Below are 25,719 nucleotides of genomic sequence, written 5' to 3'. Positions count from 1 at the left end.
GGCTGTGCGACACAATGACGTGACGTCAGCTATCGATCATATACGCGAATTTGTTGTAAATTAATTAGCAGAATATCTGGAGTTCTTTATCGTTGCCAGCTGTAAAATATTAGAATTTTTCATTTATAATTGTCATATTTTCGACTCTTCCGTTGCCAAGACCACCTTGAAAGATTTTTGGTATGTTCCATCGCCCTTGTTAAAAGTGTGCCCATTGGTTAGCTATATTGATTTTAAAAATCAATACGTATGTCAAGTTTATTATCTCACAGAAACAAAGAAATTCGTTTTATTAACGAATTTTCGATGTTTCTTCTCAATTTCCTTTAGCATCGAACGAAGAACATTATATGATCAAACGTTTCATCGTTCAGATTATATTTCGTTTAAAAAGATTGAAATTGATATTGAGATAAAATCAAAAAGTATCCGTTGTTCTCGAACATTCTAGTATTCCTTCGCCGCCCGGGAGAAAGACAGGTATGAAGAAAGAGGATATTTTTTTTATTAACTTTTTAATATTGACAAATATTTCGACAAATATTGACGCGTGCAGTGAGAAAATCAAGTGAAATTTTGAATAATATCGTTTTAATAATTTGTGAAACGAATTAGTTTGGTTTTTTTCATTTTTGTTAGTTTCCGTCAGTGCTGATTGACGCGCCACTCCAGTTTCCATTTCCGTTTCTCGAAATTTCCTACGTCCTTGGTCTTTGGGACTCTTTGCCCAGGTAACTGCATTGCTTCTGGGTACGTCTCACCGTTCGGGTCTCTCGAGCTTTCGGTGTCAGTTGTTACCGTTGAAGGAAGAGAAGCTGGTGACGGATATTATCGAATAAATCGTTTATTCTGGAAAAGTTCGAGTAAGTTCGTTCTGTTTGAATAAATCAAGACATAGATCAATTTTTATCGTATCATCGTGATTCGCCATGTCGTACGTTTGGTTTCGGGATACCATATGTTTTTAATTTGGTACTTTTAATTTGACATTTTACGCCTATAATCGTGACAGGAAGATACTTTCAGTGAATTATAAATATTATAAATTATAAATTATAAATATTTGATATAAATTACAATCATACTACGGGGAAAAGTGAAACATATGTTTTCTTGTGGAACATGTGATAGTAAATTATTCGAAGCATAATAATGCTAAATTAAACATCTATACGGTAACATTTACGGACGAATATTGGGGTAATATTATCGCGTCGCTTTAATCTGGCTTCAATTTAATGCTTTGATTGCGGTCTTTGAAATGGCATCACAGATGCTGGTATAATATCACACGAAAAAGGAAGGACCAGTGGTTAATGTTGCAAGCGCACCAGTGCGTTGCAGCCATCGGGGGTGGTTTTGACGCCGGTGCCGAGGAGAGGCGCAGAACGTGTTCGATCGACCCGCGAACGCAGCCCGTGCTCATACTGTGACAGAGTTCGTTTCAGTTAGTCTCAGTCGCTGTTTGCCCGTCGACAGCGTATAGTCGCGCCGGCCAACGATTATTTTTTCTTTTTTTGTTTCTCGATAATTCTCTCGCAACACTCGTTCTATACGTACACCATCAGTTTATCGCGTGATCATTGTTCCCGCTTCTCCCACCTTGTCACGTCCTTCAAAGAAGATTTCCCTTCAGTTTTTTGTTGTTTGGGGAAAATTCATCGCTCGGACACATGGATTTATCGACACGACGGTTTATCGAGGCATCAGCGTGATGTACTTTTCAAGTTTCATATTTTCTCTGTGATACTTTCTAAGGAGAATTTAGAATTCGAAAGATATCAATTTCCAGGAAATATAGGTCTTTATGAGAGGTTTGAATCATCGATAGGTTTGAATTTAATTAACTCTCTTATAATTGGTATTTCAATTTTTTAATTCCTTAAATTCAGCTTTCTTTATGCTGTTAGACGATATAACGCGGGCATTTTATGATATATCGAATATATTCGTATATATTTTACTTTATACATTCGATAAATTTCCTTGATTGGCCGGCCTGCAACCCACATACGGCACTTAATAAAAATTTGTTTCGTTAGAGGTCGGTGTTTGTTCATCTTCGTCATAAAAATGTCATGACGTCATATCATATCACAAGGGTTCTTCTGAAAGCTAGATATTCGATAACAAGATGGTTTAATGGTTTTCGGTAGCTTGCAATGTCAAGCTTTGAACTGGCGGGATCGCCTTGCTGTCAAATCGCCATTCAGCAGCGACCATATTCTTTAACTACGTTCAAGACGTATATCACGCTACAGAAACCATCAAAGGAGGATAATTGCAAGTTAGTTGCCTCTTAGAAACGAGACAGTTGGTTATTACTTGTTATCCGTAGTTGGTAGTTGTTCTCCTTAGTCGCCACGTATTATAGGGACGACATTCATAGTCACCAGTTGCCTTCGCTAATAGTTTCTTGTTGTCTGTAGTTAGTTCTCGTCATCGCTATGTATTCCATCAACCACGTAAAATTTAACATATAGGATTTTATTCTTTTTTATTCTTTCTGTAGGAAGATTCTTTAAGTAATATGAATTTAAGTAACTATTTTATGATACAATAAAGTGGAAAAACGATTATTTTACGTAACGTAATATTTTAAAGAACTTTGAATTTAAAGGATTCAGATAGATATCTTAAACGTAATTAAACCCTTCATATCGTAACAAATTAAAAGAAATTGCGCAAGAAAGTACAAATACATTTAATGCATAAAACATATATTTAAAATCCAAATGTAGGCGTTGACGCGTGCGTGCTACATGTTCGAAACGTTCGTTACATCGGCGATAAAATTTGTACGAATTTGACGAAGAAGCTTAACATATGGTGTGCTTCAAGACGACAGTAAAAAGTGTTGGCGGATTTTTCGAAATTTCTTCCATTCTTAATAAAAATATATTGTATAAATATAGTAGGATTTTTCAAATTTAAATAGTTATAATGATTTGAAACTTTACAATTCGGTACGGTTCTGTTTTATCCTTTGAATATACCTGTCATTTTCATATCTCCTTTTAACTAAACTAAATATTTGGAAATCCTATAATTTGTACACTTCTATTTGTGAATAAGATCGATGAAATTAAAGCGTAACTATGCTTTCAATAATGGCTTCGATGTATTGCTCACCATTATGGCGGATTAACGTCTCTAAGTGATCGACCTTAATCACTAAATGGCAGCCGCGATTCAGTGGTAGAGCCTTACACATGACGGACATTGCAAGCGCTTGTAAGACGTCTATTGTGAAACGTTTCCAATAGCATCGGTTACGACGACGGTGAAATCCGAATAGAAATATATATCGCGTATCGCTTCAGCCTGACATGTCTTAAAATAGAATCACAATTTTTCGTTCTTAAAAAAAAAAAAAAAAAAGTCTATAAAAATTATATGCAAATAAAATAGATAAATGGATAAATGGTTGTACAAATTTTGTAAAACAGATATTACAAATATACGTAAATAAATTATATATTTATAAATTGTTTGTTTAAATATCTGTTTGTTTAAATAAATAAAAGGGATATTTACGACTTACAATGAACGTAGTCCTGTTTTTAGTTTTAAACAAAGCAAAAACGGATAACAACTTTTTAAAATGTAAAACTCAACGCAACAGTGGTTTTTTTTAATTAATCAATAACGTTCAAAGTTAATTAATTTAGAGTGGTTTGTACATTTTGTATGCTCGCCGTATTTTAACGTTTGATGTGTAACGTTTGATGTAGTACTTGATGCCCGAAAAATCGAAAAATAATTAAATTTGATCGTTTCGTCGAATTTACAAGTGTGTATATTCGTGTGAAATCCTATGTGCTTGTGTATGCTGATGTGAAAGGCGGTAATATATTTTTCTTTTTTCGATTATTGTTGTCAACTTTTGTGTGGAATAAATCAATTCCGTGAATAGAAGTGCAATCACTACAGCTTACTATGAAATGATAGCACAACAACAGTAGATATCGCCATTGACGTCAGCTTCACAAAATTTCTCGAATATCGAGGTTGTCCATTTGGGTTAAGAATTTATTTCCAAAATGCCACAAGCACGAATATCTTATGGAAATTTCCACTGTAATTTTTAATAATCAGATTCCATATTGTATGCTACGATTCGAGGAAAATCCGCAGCTAATATTCCGCTATTATTGTCTTTGCTGCCTTTAAATACCATAAATAGTCGTCCGTAAATTTTAAAAGATTTTCTGTCGCATACTTATATTGTGTATTTTAGTCTTAAGGTGCGGGTCCTGTTCAATTAATTGAAAGTGATGAAACTGTAATGGGTCACGATAGTCAAATATTAAAAATGGTCTCGTTGGCTACATTTAAAATCTTTACGAGATATATATGCATAGTACGTTGCTACTAGCAACGGGTAGCGATGAGCAATAGAGAACAGTACCTTCCTTATCTCGTCGTGATTATGTACATACCAGTAATGCACAGTATTCGTACTGAATATCTTACAACATCTACATAGATTTTCAGATTTGTTTCGAATATTACCAGCATAACCATGATAGTAGAATTCTGTTACAGTATTAATTCTATAGTGCCGTTATGCATAATACAGCCCTAAAATGTTTCTACAAATATACGAATATTTTCGTCAGCTACTATATTCCAACCGTGGCTTATTATGAAAGGAAATATATAACGAAATTACTCGTTTCTTTTAGACTAAATTAGTTTAATTTGAATAATTTTAGTAATTGTGTAGCATCGAACAACAACTTATCATTAGCTTCACTCGATACTTGATTGCACGTAGCAACGTAATTGCGTTGGAACTGAGGGTAGAAAACAATGTCAACCGTTAGACGCGTCTGTCTGGCGAATGTGTAACGCGTGAATAATAGATGGCGTGAACCCTACTTATAGCTGTCTCGGCTTATATCGTAGCATTCAACCTAGGGTATAACGATAGGGATCATTAGAAGTTCAAAGGCCGGCTGATCAGCCTCATTTTGTTCCATTTTTTAATCAAGCGATGAATCGACAAATTGTACAGATTTCGATGGTTATCACAGTTCTCTGGGAATTTTAAAGCGCGGTTCGTCGAATTTAGTCGGATTGGCTACAGACTCTTTTACGAGCAGCTTGAAACTCGATCTAGTTTCGAGAAAATGAAAAATTCGTTTTATCTCTTTGCCTCCCTGTTCCTTCCTTCCTCTTTTTTTTTTTCTTTTTTTTTTGCTTTTTACATTGCGTTAAGACCGGCTAAATAATATTGATTGCCATGGACGTTGGCTGGTTTAAAATCACTGACATCGACGATAACAAAAGTAAGTTTGATGATCATTTATCTGAGCCGGTGTTATTCGACTTGAGCTCTGCACATTTGTTAATATTATTCTAGTAGGGATGAGATATTACAAATTTTAAATAACTTCGATTAAAATTATATTATAAAAATTATATTACATTAACGTTTAGAAGTCAATAAAGTGGAAAGAATTATAAAAGAATTATAAAAGAATAAATTATATTACAAGGAAACAATACGGCTAGGTAATTTGAAACATTCTGGGTAAAATTGCATTCTTTCAAAGTTAGGACGTACAGTATTTACAAAGTAGATTAAGTATCAAATGGGGTACTTAAGAAAATTCATGTTATCATTATTTAGTAAACATTTTCAGGTAATAGCCTTCTGCAAAAGCTGCTTTACGTTACGTTAACCTATTCATTATTAATATTAATCATATTGTTCTTATCTCCTAGGGGCATAACGATCCATTTTTATATCGTGTTAAAGCTAAATTTCTATTAGATTGTCGCAAAATTTTCTTTCGTTTTATAAAGAAATGATAGATACACAACATTTTTTGTTTTATGTTATTTTTTATTAAATTGGAGAAAGGTGGATCGCACATAATTCAATAAAATAATATAAAGCAAAAGATATCGTACATCTATCATTTCTTAATAAAACGAAAGAAACTTTTGGAACAACCTAATATTTCTCTACAACGACACTTCTACGATGTTAAAATATTTGATAAAAATATTTGATAAAAATATGAAGAAATTCTAATATTGATTTAAACGTATCGATTTATTTACTTTTCCCTGCCAGAAATTGTTAATTATGATTTCCACTTAAAAGCGTATTTCATATTATGAGGATAAATGATCAAATTCATCTCTAATATACACATTAGAGAGTCATTTATAGCTGCAATCCTGTTTACCGCTCGTATTCCTGGAACTCGATAATTCACTAGGTGATTGCTTTAACCGTGCAGAATACATCCATAAATAATTAATCGCTATTAATATTTCATCGACTTTTGAAAATCCCTGATGTGATCTATTTCACGTGATGAGAATACGTGTAAAGTGAGGTTATTGCTTGATTACCTTTAGTCGAATAAATCGAGTGATTCAAATTATAATGGGGAAGAAAGTCAAATCTATGTATATTATTTTTTTCAACTTTTATGTATCATTTGACGGAAGGAAATTTGGTAAGTAAGGTTCACCTTTTTTAATGTCAATGATTTTGAGATATGTTATTAAGCTCCAAATTCTAAGCAATCTTCTATATATATATATAACATACGTATAATAGCCAAAGTTCAACTCCCAAGTATACGCAAAGCTTTTATTTTCAATTTATGCGATACCACTATGTTCCATGAATTTATTTGCTAACGGTATTGAAACAAATAACAAGCAGAGGACGAACTATCCGTGAACTGTTTTGCCAACGAGTACGCTTCCAATATTTTCTGTTTGAAAAAACACACTTGTTGCTGTTGCAACTCCAAATATTTTTACAGCCGACGCTTTTGCCATGAATCATCGGCTAACATATAAAATAGAGAAAAGCCATAGTTGATTGTAATGGAAATTTAGAAAACCTCAAACCTCAAACGATATAGGAGGGAAAAATAAAGGAAAGGAAGGGAGAGATAATTGGAAGCTTGGGGCCAGGTTTAATTCACTGAAACCGGGCTGCTTGTGTCATCACGAAACAGAATTGCCAGTACGTCATTTCTGTGCTCCCGTCCTCGTAAAAACGGGTTCACTCGTTAAGAAAAAACGAATAGGCGGTGAAGAGAGAAAACAGCAGACAGAGAGCGCTTTTAAAAAGCTGACGAAGCGTGCGTTGCCACAACGAGACACACGGTGCTATTTGTCGTTTTAAATTGCGCCGCAACTTGTTTTTGAGATCTTTGCTAGAGACATGTGAAAACACGTTGGAAGTATATTTCTTGTTTTTATGGAATTTAGCTGGAAAATGAAAAATAACGTAAAACATGTACTTACGACTTACAGAGTAATTGAATGTATACACTATAATAATTAGCGATCTAAGGCTTTAAAAGATTTTAAAAGATCGAAAGAAAAGAAAAGAAAAGAAGAAAGATAATATGTTGTGGCAGTCTAACTCGATCTAAGGAAATAGAGAGGGAGGGGGGGGGGGGTAAAGCTTGTTAATCTGGAAAGAATACAAGCGTCAATTTCAAGCACTTATAGGGAATCAAGCGGGCTTGTTAAGGTCGTAAGTTGGACAATTATCCCGTGTTAGGTTCAATCAGCTTAGTCCTACACAATATTGATCCAATCATGTGAAAACAAATGTATTCTGATTTTTGTCGCAGATATTTCTGGCCTACGCACTCCAGTGCCCGCACAGCAGATATTGAAACACCTGATTTTCACCTATTCTACAGCGACAACATTTCTTGATTTTTTACAACCATGAAGAATTTGTACTCGGAAATACTTGCAATGCTCATCTGCTTGCAGGTTATTTTCGTCACTTTCTTCCCGTTAGGGGCTGGTAAGTTGATACTGATTAATTATACCATCGAAATTCTATATAATGGCTACAAAAAATATTTGCATCATTACCCTCATTTCCTAACGAAGCGCGTTTTTTTACCAAGTTTTATATTTCATTTCATAGTATCAAATCTCTGTAGTTACACGAAAGTATTAAATGATAGGAAACTTGATATACACGAATTTAATTAATTAATAAGTTAGTCGATATACAGCCATTATTATTTCATGTGAAATATTACAACGTCAAAAACTTAACGTTCCTGTACGTACAGTATTAATCACAAATTGTAAGAATGTTTACTGATAAGCAAAATAGATAATATGGAAAACGCAGACCTATGGAAAGAGAATTCCTGACATTAGACAGGAATACGCGAAATATTTTATGGTATGTCTAACATGGAGAATATATGCGGCAAAGTACGAAAAATTCATCCTGAGATATGTATACGACCTACGTGGTACGGGACGTGTTATAAATGGTTTCCGCCACTCAGCCGTATTTGAATTTGTGAACACGATCGAACAAATGACGCGACAATTATTAATTACCGTCTCTGCCTTAGTAACGATTCGCGTTGGAACGAGGTCGAATCGTTCCGATTCCACGCGCGATTAACAAATAATTACAGTGGACATCAATTGCTTGGATGACCTTCGTCATTTTAGCTTAAAACGATTAATTTGATCAAACCAACCAATTATTTCAATTAATACAATCTGCACTTTAAATTCGCACGTCTTGTGTATACACACCGGGCCAGAGAAAAGTTTTCATTCGTTCGAGTAGAACCTTCGTAGTCCTTGAGGACGCGTGTCGCTTCTCGTGCACCTAAAGTTTCGTTCAAATTAACCGATTTATTTGAATTCGAGCGAGTGAAAACCTCTTTGTCACCGTGAGTTTGTTACTTAATTCATACTCTTAGATGCCCTTTGCTTTCAATCTCTTACATCCATTCTTAATTAGTCAAGTCGTTTGACTTTTGACAAGTATTTTGAAACCATTTTACTAGCACGAACCTACTTTTTTACTTGAGATTATCCGCTATTTTTATTCAAATGTATATGTACGTATATACACTTTTGAATTTTAAACGAACCTTCTATTATACCTATATCCTTTAAGTGCCGTTTTAAGTTTCAAGAGACTTTAACTCGGATAGCTCGACTTGGAGTTTTAACGTATACTGTAAAGCACACTCGCGAAGTAAAACAGCAAACACGATATAAAAACTTTTTCCCCATGTAAGAAATCGAATAACCTATTTCAACGGTGCTTTAATCTCATCGATGAAGCATCGATGCAACGAAGAAGCATCGTGATAGCCGCAATGCGGATCCGTTGAACAAAAATTTCCTGGTACGGTCGTTTTCGTAATGTTATATGCAGCGCGATAGCGCTTCGTTTATTTATTTGCGAGGAGTACCGATCGACGCGATCGCGCTGCCCTTTTTCATCCTGTTTTTTTCATCGAAATATACCGTTCGACGTGCTCGCGCTTCATTTCATCGGTTATACTGGAAGCGTTACAACAAACACTCAAAAGTTTGCGAAATATTTATGCTCTGCGTTTCGTTTGCGTGATAACATTCTATAATGCAGGATTTGGTTTTCCGATTCAAGAGGTAATTTTTTATATTGATATTTTTTTTTTTTTTATTTGGTTTATGATTATTTGAAAAACAAGTAATTACGAGAGGAAACTCTGATATGACTCGCGACGAGCACGCTTGAGCGCGTTGCGAATTAATGATCGTGACCATACATCGTGGCACAATTTACCACGGTACGCGAATAGAGCGATCACGCTGCGTGGCGTTAAAACGGTTAGCGTAACTGCGCGTACGATTGTCGAGTGGCAAAGATATTGACGCTGGTAATCGTTTTCAGCGGCTTTAGGAAAACACTGTACTGATTTCGAAGGAGAAGTTGTCTCGCATGGAATGATGTATGTGCCGGGACCATCGGTTTGCAACCTCTGCTTCTGTTACCATTCGGAGCCAAAATGGTGCCGGGCTATCTTCTGTTCACCTCCTTTTGTAAGTATATGCTCATTCTAAGAGCAACCAGCTTAACACAACCATGAGAAACTAAAGTATACCGTTAACGCTTGCATGCTGGTCGTTAAAACACATGCTGCGCGAATAGGGTACACAGCGATTCATTTAACTCGCCTTGAATTAGTTTTAGAAAGACAAACATGGACAGGGATAATTTTTGTCACGAGCCGTTCAATTTATTCGTTCATTAGAACGAATTAATTTACACCTGCTGAGATCGCGATTGATGTGACAAATTCGAAATCTTGTTCCATATAAATATTTTTAAACAAGCACGTCGTAAGCTTTGTATATTTTTTAATCGCAACGAAACTGTTCAGAGAAATGCTGAAATTATTAATTAGAAAAGGAGATTTTTACGCATCGTTGTAAAAGTGTCAGGGAAAATATTCGTGAAACAGTTACGTTGTTACAAGTTCTACAAGAAGAAATATTGAAAATCACGTTCCACTTATTCAGTTGCACGTGTAAAAGGTATCTTGCGTTCGCGCAAAAAATCTCTGAAGGATACATGCTTTATAATAATTGGAGTGTCGAAGTTGTTACGCGGATCGGCGTACACGTACCTTTTAATGAAACTAGGTTACTCATTCGTTATTCGTTCCTAATTTTCAGCTTCACGATTTTTACGCAATAAAATTTTATACACCTGTTCGGTTTATAAATGATTCAATTCAAATTTAACAGAATTAAAGTTGAAATAATCATTTGTACTTCATTAAAAGGTTCTTTCAGCATCTCGTTTTAATAGTTTTATTGGTAATATTTTGTTAATCGTTATATTTAAATGGAGTTTTTCAAAGGAGAGACATTTTAAGGTAGGAAATGGACATACATTTATAATAAGAATTCAGAAGAAAGAATATTTCATACAGAGAGAAATATTCCGTCTGTATGTATAAATAACTACGCTATGAATTTTATATGTATCGGATATTCCTTCTGGTTAATGTATCTGATGTTTTTTCACGCGAGGTAGCGTATATTTGCATCTATATGTCTCTTCGTTTCTCAGTAGTAAAACTTAGCATTCATGCGGCTGATAAGTAGTTACGCACTGACAACGAGAAACATAAAATGAGTAAGAAGCATGAGACTTTCTCTAAGAAAAATAAAGTTGTTTTTATCTTTCATTGCATATTCGTCAGAATATTGTTAATAAATATTTAAGTTAAGATTTCAGTTGAAATAAATACATAGGATTAGACATTTATTTATATATGTATCTATGAACGCATTTGACATAAAATTTTGATAACGACTAAAATTATATATTCTGATATTAAATTAATTTAATGAGAATAAAAAACTAATTTTTTTAAACGAGATTTTGTATAAAGTTATATTTATTAGGAAAAGTTCGTTCATCCCTTTATAATATGATAGGATTACAGACTCATAGCTGTGTAAATCATTTCGTGGAATAGTATATGTGTGCGCGTGTGTTCTAAGTTTTTATCATAAAAATGCTAAATGTACTAGGAGACGTTTTTAAAAATTCATAAACTTTTCTTCATCAAACATATCAATCGTTATATCGAAAAGTTAATTATCTTTTATTTGTTTCGAGCTGCACATTGATTGAGACATTCGTGTTGGTTATAATTGCGATTTTAACGCAACGAAGTTGTTTGAATCTCTTGCGAGCATGTAAATATATCGTCGAATTAATAGGTCAATTACTTGAGGTTGGAATTGAAAGAAAGGGAAAGGTGGAGGAGAAGTCTTGCGTTTGAATGCGGGACACTTTTAAAGCCCACAGTTCGCTGAAATTGCCAGAGAATTCAATTAAATGGCAAATTAAACCATTGAACTGAATCTGTTTCCAATCGCGAGCTTAGAAGTTCTATCCTTTGAATTTTTATATCAGTCAACATTCTTTTTGTACGTACGGTAACGAATATAATTCATGAATTAATGAAGTATGTAATTGGATGAAAGTTCTTCTTCCTGGATTCGATTTAGACTGAAAAAAGAAAAATTGAGGAGGGGAAAATGCTGTTACGCATATCGAGTGATGCGGATCACTGGGTTATGTGCGACTCGGGCGGATGTTGTTGCCATACCCACTAAAAACCCCTCCTCCTTTTTCCTTTGCTTTGAGGACAGACAACCCCAGACAACAAAACCTGTCGGCAGTCATCAGGTTGTCCTTTCATGCCCCGTTGTATCTTCTTCTTCGGGCAGTTATTCTGTATATTCTGTATTTTCTTTTTTTTTTGCGTGGGGAGGGGAAAATGCTATTACGCATGCCCAGTGACCCGCATCACTGGGTTATGTGGGAGTCGGTCGGATGTCGTTGCCATACCCACTAAAAACCCCTCCTCCTTCTTCCTCCGCTTTGAGGGCAGACAACCCCGGTAAAACCTGTCGGCAGTCATCAGGGTTGTCCTTTCGTGACCCGTTGTATCTACTTCTTCGGGCAGTTACTGCTCATGTCGTCCTCTCAGCCAGTTCAGAATACTGGGCTAATCTCCTTCTGCGGTTTTTCGTTGTTTCGTATTCTTGCCCTCATTGCTCCGCGTAGTTGTTGTTTCGCTCGTTCTCCTCCTTGCCTCTTCCCAGGCCCTCGCTCTCACCCTCCTGTGACACATGACGGACTTGCAGAATTGCCTGTATTTATTCCAGCTCTCGTTCTTGGCAGTCACCGTGGCGATCAGATTGCCCACGTCTATCTTCCCGCCCAGAGCGTTCTCCAGCTCGATTCTTCTGTCTGTCCATTTCGGGCACGCGAAGAGGGCGTGCTCTGCATCGTCGTTCGGGTCTCCACAGTCGAGACAGTTGCTGTCGCTGTCCTTGCCAATCCTTTTCCTATAGACACCGAAGCTCCCATGCCCGGTTAGCAGCTGCATGGTGTGGTGATCGATGTCCATCTTCTTTTTGGTAAATAGCAGCGCACTCGGTATTAATTTCTTTGTGATATTCTCCTTTTTGTAGTTGTTCCACTCCTTCTGCCAGTCCTCTTGGGCCTTCTTACGAATCGCCTCCAGTTCCTCCTTCAGCTTGCAGCCGTCATCCATGCTAATCCTGGACCCATGGATCTTGTTCCTCTCATAGGTCTCTCCGAGCATCTTAATCTTTATGTAAATCGGGAGATTCCCGGTCAACACGCAAAGTGCCGCGTGGGAGACGGTACGGTATGCCGTCGTTGTTATGCACAGGGCCGTTCGTTGTGCTCGTTTCGGCTTTTTCCTGTTCTTATCGGTATTCGCTGCTCTAGCCCACACCGGTGCTCCGTAAGTTACGATGGACTCCCACACATTGTAGTAGAGCCTACGAGCCAAGCTGGGCGGCCCGTTGATGTTGGGTAGTATTCCCCTAAGGGCTCCTATTAACTTGTCGGCTCTATTACACACCATCTCGATATGCGCACCGAACCTCCGACTGGAGTCGATGACGACTCCGAGATACCTGATGCGATCGACCGTTTCAATGTCCGAGGAGCCCAACCTGAGTTTCACCACTCTCGGCACTCGCAAACTTGTGATGAGGAAGACTTCCGTCTTTTCTCTCGCCAGAGTGAGCCCGACACTCGTGCACCAATCGTTGGCGATCCTTAGCATCGTGTTGACCTTGGCGGAGGCCTCTTCGTTCCTCCCGACGGAACATGTGATGGCCAGATCATCCGCGAAGGCGGTTGCTCTGACCATTGGCACGTTGTCGAGTCTCTCGAGCAACCGGTCGTATACCAAGTTCCACAGGAATGGTCCGAGGATGGATCCCTGCGGAACTCCCGCTGCCACCTCGTGCTCCACCGTGCCGTGCTGGTTGCTCACGATGATCTTCCTTCCAGCTAGGTAACTGCCGATTAGCCTTTTGACCTTCCATGGCAGCTTCCTCTTGTCAAATTCCTCGTGTATGCTCTTCCAGCTGAGCGAATTGAAGGCATTGCTAATGTCCAGGGTGATCATCACGCATATTACCTTCTTCTGTTTGCAGATGTTGGCAAACTTCATCACCTGCGTGATGGCATCTACCGTACTCCTCTTCTTTCTGAAGCCATATTGCCTCCGATGGAACGGGTCCATTCCGATGCATCTCTCGATGATCTTCTTAAAGCATTTTTCCCAGATCTTGCTCATGGTTGGGAGTATGCTTATCGCCGGTACGCGTTAGGGAGACTGGGATCCTTCCCCGGTTTCCTTAGCAGTATTACTCTGGCCGTCTTCCAGCAGTCTGGGATCCTTCCTGATTTGGTGATGCCGTTGAACGACCTTGTCACGAGCTCGCTCCTGCGACTCGCTATCAGCTTCACGATCTCGCCCGGCACGCCATCGACTCCTGCAGCCTTCTTGGAGTTCATTCTTCCGGCGGCATCGACGACATCGCCTTCGCCGATGGCGACGCTGAGGCTGATATCTCCTTCTTCTTCGGTCTCTGCCTCTTCGCGGCCCTCATGACGGGGGGGTCCGTGTCCCAAGGTGAATAGCCTCTGTAGGACTGCCTTCACCATGTCGATCGGCATGGTCCCTTGCTTTTACATCTCTTCATGACCGTGCGATAGGGTTTGCCCCAAGAGTCGCTCTCCAGTATCTTGCAGTATTCTGCCCAAGCTGTTTTTTTGCTGCGGGCGATCTCCTTTTTTAACTGCCTTCGGATCTCCTTGTATGCGTTGACGAGGGGCTCGGTGTTGCCGGCATTCTTCTTCCTTTCTCTCGTCACCTTCCTGAGCGCTTTGTGCGTCTGCGCTCTAAGTTCCGCGATCGTCGGGTTCCACCAGTAGTTCGCGTACTTGCGGCTCGTCGCACAGTACGACTTCCTTAGCATCCCTTCGCACGTACCTTCGATGCTCTTTTGCAAGGGCTCGGCCCCATCCGCTCCGATAGCCGCGTTGAGGTCCTCCTTCTTCAATGTGTCGTCGAATCTGCTCAGGAATTCCTCCGGCGACATGTCCTTGGTCACGTACCTGTAGAACTTCGATACGGTCCGGGTCTTCCTCGCCTTAAACCTGTGGAGCACGTACAGATGATCCGAGGCCGAGTATTTGTCCAAGACCGCGCTTCCGGCGTGTATCTCGCTGACCTTGTTTGATACGCTTATTATGTCGGGGAAGCTCGTCTTCCCGTTCATGAAGAAGGTGTACTTTTCCTTGAGCCTCACTGGATACACCCGGTGGCCGCTTAGTGCCTCCATTAAGACTCTCCCTCTCTTGTCTGTGGTCGATCCTCCCCAACAGGTTGACTTTGCGTTGAAGTCTCCGGCCACGACGACCTTGTCGTGTCTTCTCGCAACGCTCTTGGTCATAGTTGACAGCGTGTCTATGTACTTGGAGTATGCTAGTTTACTTATGTTGGGCGAACAGTATCCGCTGAAGCAGAAGACGTCGCCGACGCGTACGTCCACTATCCCGTCGCTCTTGACCTCTGTTGTTTCATCAGGCAGTTTGCCATTGAGGAGTGTGACCCATATCGAGGCGTCTCCTTTGGTGTCATTAAACCAGTGCGGTAGCTGCCTGTTCGGCTCGAATATTATTATTAAATCCGGCCTAAGTTCGATCGCGCTTTGGTGCATCATGTCCTGCGCCAGCTTGCATCTGTTGAGGTTTATCTGCAGTATCCTCATTTATTCGCTTTCAACCGCCTTCTATATTCTGGACAAGACAGGGATCCGGTTACGTGGTCAAATTTCACTCCTTTCTCCTTGCTGCAGATGGAGCAGCAGGGTGCGTTGATGCAGGCAGCTATCGTGTGGTCTTTGGCTCCACACTTCCTGCAAATCTCCTTTCCAGGGCTTAACGCCGTGCATTTGTTCGCGATATGCCCGAACATGTGACATCTGAAGCACTTTACCACATTGGGTAGAGCCTTTATCGAGGCTATCGTCAAGCCGGTTCTGATCTTCCGGCTCGCCCGCTCTTTGGCCAGATAGGCTTTCGGCATCGTCACTATTGCCGATTGGGTGCCCCACGGCGCCATTCTTAGGGTTTTTACTTCGACCTCGGTGATGTCGCTTATGCACAGTTGCATTACTATCTCCCTGGCTATTTCTTCCTTGCCTACGAGCGGGTCTATATCCCTGATCTCCACGGAGGTCTTGTCGCGCATTGGTAGCGCTCTCACCTTGCCTCTTAGCGCCGTGTTCATATCCGCCGCGGTCTTTTTGGCGTTGCTACCTGCTTTCAGCTCGATCAGAATGTCTCCTGTTCTGGTCCTTCTAATTCCGCAGCTCTCTTTTAGGGTCTCCCTTGCCCCCATCAAGTCTTTGTAGACCTGGATCCAGTCCTTGTCTTGTCCTACTTTGACGAGGATGGCTTCGGGTCTGTTACGTACCCTCTTCGGTCCCTCCGGCCTCTTTGGCTTGTCCAATGCCGCCCTTCCTGCGTTCGCCTTCCTGACCACCGTCGGGGTGTCCGTTCTTTTTCCTCTTCTTCCGCGGACAGGGATCCAGTCCTCCTTTACGTCGCTGTCCGTGCAGTCCGTAGTCGCTTTTGCCGAGCTGTTGCCGGCACAGGCTCCTGCGTAGGAGGCCTCCACGGTCGTCGGTCTCTTCCTCTTGGTGTCGCCTTTCCCCTCGACGGGTGATATCTCCTTCCTTTTTCCTTCCTTCTCCTCACTCCTCCCCGGAGGGGTGGTCATCCTGGTGGCCGTGACTATCCTAGCGTTCCTCTTGAGCCTCATCTCGTCCAACATCGAGTGGAGCTTGATCGCTTTTTTACTGATAGCGTCCCTCCTTTTCTTGATGTCGGTATCCTTCTTGCTCATGAGGTAGAGTCTGCTACCTATGCATTGGATTTCGCGGAAGACTTCTGTGATGATTTCCGTCATCGCCTTCCATTCGCTCATTTTGATGACGATACTGTCCTCGTTATTGCATTTGGTCTCGGCCGTTGCTCTGTTCGCCATGGCCTTCCTCCTGAGACATTCCCTTGGTGCCGCCGCTTCGCTGCCGCTGTCCGACATTTCCGCCGGTGTGTCTAGCTCCGAGGTGCTGGCTGCTTCGTCCCTCGTTGCCATCGGCTGGCTCCTGGCCGGGCTTCTCGTTGTCTTGCACGCGCCCTCCTCCACTGTGGACTTCCTCATATATCTGGTGATCTTGTCACCTTTCAAGATTTTTTCCTTGGCGATTCGGGTCGCCTTTTCGGTGGGTGGTGTCTTTTCCTTGAATGCCTGCATTGGCATCTCGACATCCTCGATGATTCCCGCGATGTCTTCATCAAATTCGAGGTATCTTCTTGTGGTTTTCATGCACCTCTTATCCTTTGTGACAACTGCAGGTGTTTCTTGGTCCCCGATCGTGTTTACCGAACGAGGGGAGACCCTGGGATCGACCTTCCCCTCGCCGTTCGTCCAGTCGTTGGGTGACCGTCGGGTCGAGCCTGGGACGCTACTCGAATCCCCGACGGGGCCTGGAAGCTCCGAAACCCCCTGAGTCGTAAGTTTACTTACCTTATAGTACTTGTCCATATTCTATTTTGTATGTTATATATACATATATATTTATATGCATATACGAAATGGATGTCCTTCGACGTAGCCGGTCGTCGTATAATCACACTGTGTCCTTCCGAGTGTATGCGATTCGTATCCTAATAAACTTGCCGATGTCGTCGTAAAGTCGCCAATCGTAAGACTGATGTCCGGATTATTCCTAAAACTCGCAATGTCACTGTCACTGTTCGACGCGGGGAGTTTTAACTGGCCCTCCACGGAGGCGCTCTCCACCACTCCTTGGTTACACAGGTAGCAGCACGGTGGCGCATCGGTCGCTCGACCCAAGATGGCCTCCGCTCTGCCCCTAACCACACTTTTCACACACAGCACTTTCTATCGTTTCTCTCGCTATTATACCAGCGAGCTCCACTATTCCTTGTATTCTCACTCATTCCGGAGCACTAGAAACTTCACTTTCGTGCACTTTTCGGCCCGAATTCTTTAATTAACCCAGATATTTCGGTTATGCCTACGGAGCGACGTGCACGTGTCCGTTCTGCTTGCCGCCATCGTTCGAGTGAGGTATATTCTATATTGCTCTCGTCATCTTCTCAGCTAGTTCAGAATACTGGTCTGATCTCCTTCTGTGGTTCTCTGTTGTCTTGTATCTCTGCCTTCACTGCTCCGAGTAGTTGTTGTTGCTCTCGTTCTCCTCCTTGCCTCCTTCAAGACCTTCGCTGTCACCCTCCTGTGAGACATGACGGTCTTGCGAAATTGCCTGAATTTATCCCAGCTCTCGTTCTTGGCGGTCACCGTGGCGATCAGATTGTCCACGTATATCTTCTCGCCAAGAGCGTCCTCCAGCTCAATCCTTCTGTCCGTTCACTTCGGGCACGTGAAGAGGGCGTGCTCTGCATCGTCGTTAAGGTCTCCACAGTCGAGACAGTTGCTGTCGCTGCTCTTGCCAATCCTCTTTCTATAGACACCAAAATTCCTTGTTTCCAAACCCCTAGAGGTGGCCGTGTGTGCGTTATATATTTATTGGACGTGCGTGATAGTTGTAGTAGTTGGGCCTGGTCCGCTGTAATTGTCACTGGGGGCTGTAGATGTCGCTGCCGTCGTCCGACACTAGTTAGTGTCGAGTGGTGGTATTTGGCTTGTCAAGTGCCGCCACACTCCCATGCCCGGTTAACAGCTGCATGTTGTGATGATCGATGTCCATCTTCTTTTTGGTAAATAGCAGCGCACTCGGCATTAATTTCCTTGCGCCTGCAGTTCCTCCTTCAGCTCGTTGCCGTCATCCGCGCCGATCCTGGTCTTATGGATCTTGTTCCTCTCGTAAGTCTCTCCGAGCATCTTTATCTTTATGTAGATCGGGAGATTCCCGGTCAACACGCAAAGTGCCGCATAGGAGACGGTACGGTATGCCGTCGTTGTTATGCACAGGGCCGTTCGTTGTGCCCGTTTCAGCTTCTTCCTGTTCTTATCGGTATTCGCTAAGCTAATTCTTCTTTCTGAACCCATACTGCCTCCGATGGAACGGTTCCGTTCCGATGCGTCTCTCGATGATCTTCTTAAAGCATGTTTCCCAGATCTTGCTCATGGCTGGGAGTATGCTTATCGGCCGGTACGCGTTAGGGAGACTGGGATCCTTTCCCGGCTTCCTTAGCAGTATTACTCTGGCCGTCTTCCAGCAGTCTGGTTCTAGCTTGCTTCCAGCTCCTGCTTCCAGCAGACCAGGAGTCTTCCATCGACTCCTGCAGCCTTCTTGGTGTTCATTCTTCCGGCGGCATCGACGACATCGCCTTCACCGATGACGACGCTGAAGCTGATGTCTTCTTCTTCTTCGGTCTCTGCCTCTTCGCGGCCCTCGTAATGGGAGGGTCCGTGTCCCATGGTGAATAGCTTTTGTAGGACTGATTCCACCATGTCGATCGGCATGTCGTTGGTTGGTTTCTTGCTTTTGCATCTCTTCATGACTGTGCGATAGGGTTTGCCTTCTTGCTTTTCTGTATGGATGGAAACGCGTTCGAAAAGTAGAACGAAGTTATTAGCGATGCACGATCCCAGGCTGGTGAATATTTTTCCATCGGGAGAAGTCAGGTCGAGCGATACAAGATTTATATGCTCGTTCTGCCAGTTATTTCAACGTCTGTTACGCGATAGAAAATGAACATAAATGAATAATAAATGTATTACAGCCATAAAGATTGCTTGATGTACGCCACCGTTTTTCCCCTATTTCTGCGATACAATTTTCCTTCTTTTTTTTCTTTGCGAAACACTTTACTAATCGGTACGTATTCGAATTATCCTCAATTATTCTCGGTTGTTTCCGTTTCCTTTGGATTTACATAAGTACTCGTTTGATGTACGTGCAGAGTGAGATAACAACTATTAACAGCTATAAAATAAGAAGCGAAAATACGTTGAAACTCGACTTCTGGATTCGCGAGACTTTGCAGAGCTTCGAAACTCTCGTGTTTCCAACCTAATAAAAAGTTGTAGAGGGAGAATTACATTGCGAGATCTGTTAAGGAAAATCGTATCGTTGTAATAGGATTATTTCAGCGAGGGAAATTCCGTGTTGCGTGTAACGCGTTGCAAAGCCATGAGCTTTCTTTCGGGTTAATATACATAATCGCCTTATCGAACTTTCCATCTCATACGTGAATTTTGCATTTCAATCTTCTTACTTGCAGTCCAGTCCAGTTTAGTGTGACTAAGCTAAATGTTTCAGCCCTTCCAGGTAGAATATGTTTTATAGAGAGACGTACAACTCTATGAAGGGGAGATCAATAAATTGGGTTATCTTTAAATCACTGACAATTATTTCATCGACACGATTTCACCGACAGCGAATTCACCGGCAATGTCTATCAAAGTTTATTTACCGATACACCGAGTGAAATCACCCACAATCATTTCACCAATATTCTCCTTTGTCGATAATTATCATGCTTGCCACTACATGTTATCGTTGATTATATGTCTTTATTTACACATTCGTTTACGCGCATAACGAGATAAACGAAGAAACGAAAATGATATGTTGTCATGATGTATTGTTAAATTACTAAATAACACGAGTTATATATCTACCTACATGAAAGCTTCTAAATATCAATTATAATTCATGAAAGCACACAAGCTATTTTGCTATACACAAATAGAATTATAAGGAAATGTTACGTGCTAATGATTTAACGAAATCTATTCCTCTGTACATTTGACATTTCTGTATTATTACTTGTGTACTTTCTGCTCTTGTTTACGTCATCGGAAGTAAAAATACGTTAAGCGAATCAGCTAATCTATTTGAGCGATTCAATGGCTCGGTCTTCTCTTATGCGACTACCAAGTAGAAGATAAGTTCTTGGTTATATAACATTTTATAACATCCAAATTAACTATTTTTTTTCTTTTTCTTTTTCTTTTTCTTTCTCTTTTTCTTTTTTTTCTTTCTCTTTTTCTTTTTTCCCCCCTTTTTCTTTTTCTTTTTTTTTTTTACGTGGGGGAAATCCGCTCGGACACGAAGCCACTTCTTAAGTGGCGTGGTAGTGAACATCCAAATTAACTGGGGCACTAATTAGCTGAAGCTTCTAGTCAAACCAGGTATCAGTCTTTGTACGCAAAGGCATTCATTACAATCGTTTAAAGTTTGAAGAAACACCGTTACAAATTCGTGAGTGAATAAGAGAATGCGATTCAAAACTCGGATTCATTTGTTGGAAGGACGCCGTGGGCAAAAGTACATAATGGAAAACTTTCTTCCAAGACCAATTGATAGCGCTGACGTGATTAAAATGTGACGATATTGCCAGCGACATTTCTCCAAATAGACGACTAACTTATTTACGAATTGCCCTAACACGATTGCCGCTGGTAATACGGTTAGTAATCACTTTATTGAATTTTCGCTTGACGTGACATCGTCGAGTTCCTAGAGAGATTCTTCTCCCTTGTAAAACTATGTTTCTGCAACGACTGTATTTGTTGAATTACCGTTCGTGAACAAGTCCTTCTCTTTATTACGTGTAATAGATTCTTCTTTTTAAGTTTTAATTTACATTGGTAATTTTCTATAATTTATTACTCGAATATGGTAATTTTTTCTTAAAAAGTTTGCTTTTTCTACAATTATTTTACTACAAAACCCATCAAAAACATGATGTATCCATATATACCCTCAAATATTATCGGTTTATTCTCAAGCTGTAGTTCAATTTCGGAAATTGCCAATTAAAATCATTAAAAAAAAAAAAAAAAAAAAAAACACACAGAAAGTTCGTTAAAATATGCGATTTTCCAATCAAGATATAGAATTTATTCGAGTAATATAGATTACAGTAGCGATGGTGACGGCAACGATGAATGGACTGATTCTTCGTGCGAAAATAAATTGGAAGCGCAGAACGATGCATTGTTTCAGGGAATATCGATTTTCAAGCATGGTTTTAAAGTACGTGTGCGCGTGACTAGGTTTGTTAATTAATGCCGCTCCCAGGTTTTCAATATATATATGTGACGCCTACATATCTTTAACCTTAAAACAATTGGACTAACAATTTCATTAAATTTAAATCAATATTTATCTTTTTAAACGCAACAATATTTTTAATGACAACTTCACGTGTAAATCAAGTGCATACATATTCGATCGTTCTTGAAAACCTGATTCTCTGCGAAGAGAAAAAATCCTTGAATAAAGATTTGATCTACGTTTTATATGCTACGTTTTACATCCACCTCTTTTCAGATATACCTCTCTATTTAAAATCATAGATCGTCACACTCTATAGGTATTTCCTTGAAAAGGTTAAAGTCGTTCTGTATAAAACCCAATTCAAAGGGGAAGGAAATTCTGCGAAAAATTCTTTCAGATTTCCCTATGTTTGAGCTCGAATCAAAGCAATCCTGTATAATAGGATAGGATGATAGGATGATTCTGTATTATTCCTTGTGTACTTTCTTTTCCTGTTATTTACAATAGGATGATTATGCGTTTAACTTCTCATAGAATCTCTCTGATTCCGTATGATATCATCAGTGTTTTTGAAATATGTTATTAATGTCGTAACGTCAACCGTTTCCAGTGCAAATTCAATTTTGAATCGCAATTTCCACGTTTGCGTGGCAAAAGCGTAAAATCGATAACGCACGCAAACATGTCTTCTTTGCTAATGGCGTACTATAAATATAAATATTTGAATAAATATTGCGAATTTCATATTGCTAAAAGATTTATACTATTTGTTCGTAAATAATCGTCGGATCTATATTTAAGTTGAAACTGCTGCATTAGATCTCTTTTCTTACTTAAAATTATTTGGATTGGTAACTTGGATGCAACATGTAATTTATTCTTCTTTTATAAATAGTGTACAGAAGATACCAATTCAGAGAAATGGAAGGAAAGTCTAAAAGCAAAGAAAATCTACAGGAAGATAAAACGTTCGAGCCTTGACAGGCTATATAAGATGCTAAGTAATCTTCCTAGTCCTGCAGTTCTTTCTATTTTCATCAATAATTATTGGTATATGTTAGGAATGCAATTAGAATTTTTGTCCTAAAGCAAAGTATAATTTCAATTTTGTATGTAAACCAAAATATTAAATATCAAATAACCATCAAATAAAATTATATTGTATGGACTACTGTTTCTTTAAATATTTGAATATTTGGTAAATATTGTTTATTTAAATATTTTAAATTGCATGAAAAAAAATGATGCAAATAAATCATAGGGCATTTTAACTAAAGAGACCAATATCTATTTAACTGTGATTAAATCGTCACCGTTTAACGCTCTATCTCTTTTATTAACTGTGCCTTGTTAAACTACAGAGGATTACAGAGGATGCGTTTTTTTGATAAACAAACGTTCTGACAAATACGGCAGCAAAATCAGATATGTAGATTCTTACAACAGCAGTTATATTGTATGAATTCCGTTTTTCAGAAGCTTTATTTGTGAAACGACAATTCGCCAGAGTACGGATTCACTGTAGTTATAGCTGTAGGATCTCTATCTAGTTGACAGATCTGCTTTACGTAAAGAATTCCTGTCTCTTGTTCTACCTTATCGCGATTCTCTCCTCACCTTATACGCTTTATCGAGGAAAGTAATATCGCTACATATCTCGGCTCCGGTTACAATAATTAGCTTCCGCCTAAACTGTTAGAACCACGTAGCACGCACTCTACTCTCGTTTATTAAACATTCAGGCCATCTGATCGCATGCGACGAGTTTTATGTTAATCCCGACCAATTACAATATCTTTCTCTCGTTTACAAGGGAGACTGGCGACGAGACTGGCAGTGCTTTCCAAAGCAAAAGCCGCGATATCTGCATGATAACCTAACCTCAACCGATTTTGTTGTACTATTCTTAAGTGGACTTCGTTTGTACCATTTTCGTAACAAAAATAGAATATCTGGAACACAGCATTCCGTTATGCGATATTGTCAATTTCTAACATCTGAAACGTCAGAGATAATTTTTTCCCTACAGTTGTAAATTTGTGTGAAAAATTACGAACGTAAAGGTGTTTGGCGCATGTACAGTTCTCCCCGCCCCCCTCCCCCCTCCAACCTTCATTTGCGTAGACATGCTAGAAAGATCCACTTTTCCACGGTGAAACTGTGTGTATTGTAATTTCATTTCGACAATGGTCCAACATCCTACTATGCATAAATTTAATATTAATATAAGCAGATTTCATGCCAAGTATTACACATCTAACGTATAAGCACAAGCCCTGGTTTTAAATGCCTTGTAGTAAGACCGAAAAGATTATTCAGTTGGATGTCTGACTCAACATCAATATTTTACTTAGATGATAATACGTCGAGAGCATGTTGGTGGATGGAATGGGAGATGAATGAAGGCTTACTTCTGTAAAATACATAAAATACAAGTCGGAATGAATTTTGCCGCTTGGGGACAGAAAAAGAGCTGACTGATACTGCCATACACCTGAATTTATAAAATTTTGAAAATCGATGTAACCTTTGAACTTTATCGTATTTTGTTTCATAGCACAAATTATTCTTCCCGAAATGTACGTTTAGTGTTATAATATATTTGACCAATGGTTCTCAAATACTAGTTTTGCAAGAGCAATGGTGGAATTGCAGCAATTCTTTCTTCTTTCATTCTTTGAATGACCTGGATTTTCGAGTAGTCTAGTGACGATTGATCCGTACAATTAATCGATTTCTTTTTATTACAGAACTGCAAGAAATTCCGCGTTGGACGCCGATGTTGCGAGTTCCAATGCCTGGATGAGGTTGGCACTGAGTATTGGTCCGGATCTGATGTAGTTATCGTCAATGGTTCACTTAAACTTGAAAAACATAGTGTATTGTGGACGCTGAGCTTAGTGATGGTAATTGTAATATTTTAATTTCTCAATAAAGATCCCGATGGCGCCGTTAACAAAATTCGTACCTTATAAACATCGACGATTAGCTTCAGCCATCGGGAAAAGAAGTAGTGTACAATTTAGTGTGTTAACGAAGAATCATTTGTAACTGAATAATTATACCTCGAGAAGATTATGCCTGAGTAATTATATTTATTCTTATTTTCTTCCCCTTTATTTTATTTGAATAGATTTTTGTATTCAAAGAGCGAGGTATGGTTATATCAGACGGGTTAATTTGTTTTTACATATGTCAAAAGAATGAAAGGAGATGACGATGAATCGGTGACAGGTAGAAAATTGTAATCTGTTGTATTTCCATGGTACTGTAGTTGATTATATTTTGTTCAATATTATTCATATTCTATCATGTAATTTGGGAATATACATACATATACATATATGAAAATATAGTGGTATACTTATCCCCTAATCTTTGTGATTTCTATGAAACTTTTATGATTCATTGTCACTTGTATGAAGGATGGAAATATAAAAAATTCATAAAATTATTAATAATATTTACAAAGAAAAAGTGAGCTGTTGGATATACAGGGTGGTTGGTAACTGGTAAAAAAAAGAAGTCGAAAATATACAAATTTTTCATTTGAGGCTTTGTTTTCGAGAAAATCGACTTTGAATTTTCGCTCGGTACGCGTGCACTTTATCACGTTTCGTTATAACGGATTTTATTGTAGATTGTGTTTCGATTGACGTTATGTTGATAAACCCTTCCAATATGTTGCACGCGTTGCACGCATACCGATCAAAAATTCAAAGTCGATTTTCTCGAGAATAAAGTCTCGAAAGACAAATTTTTATTCTATATTTTCGACTTCTTTTTTCGAGTAGAATCACCAATTTTCCGCTTGTACTATCAATTACCAACCAGCCTGTATGACAAAATTCTATTTTAGACACGAAACTCGCCACGAGTGGCTATTTTGTTTACGAAATTAAACGAATTTAATAAATGAAATGGCAAGGAAGGAACTACAAGTGACCGTCAAACTATTTTTATGCTTGAAAAGTAATTCGCAAAGTAATATAAAAT

At 39.5% G+C, this 25,719-nt stretch overlaps 1 protein-coding gene across 1 annotated transcript; it reads left to right on the top strand.

Annotated features, from left to right (window-relative positions):
- Positions 1-4,753: 4,753 nt before the first annotated feature.
- On the top strand, positions 4,754-25,074 carry LOC126928218 (uncharacterized). The gene is made up of 4 exons (XM_050744040.1): positions 4,754-5,294; positions 7,620-7,801; positions 9,698-9,846; positions 24,474-25,074. The coding sequence occupies exons 2-4, from the start codon at positions 7,720-7,722 to the stop codon at positions 24,645-24,647; spliced, it is 405 nt and encodes a 134-aa protein (XP_050599997.1). The 5' UTR covers positions 4,754-5,294; positions 7,620-7,719; the 3' UTR covers positions 24,648-25,074.
- The last annotated feature ends 645 nt before the right edge of the window (positions 25,075-25,719 follow it).

This window comes from Bombus affinis, unplaced genomic scaffold (genome assembly GCF_024516045.1).
Source record: "Bombus affinis isolate iyBomAffi1 unplaced genomic scaffold, iyBomAffi1.2 ctg00000680.1, whole genome shotgun sequence".
Lineage (NCBI taxonomy): Eukaryota > Metazoa > Arthropoda > Insecta > Hymenoptera > Apidae > Bombus > Bombus affinis.
This window is presented reverse-complemented; position numbering and strand designations above follow the sequence as displayed.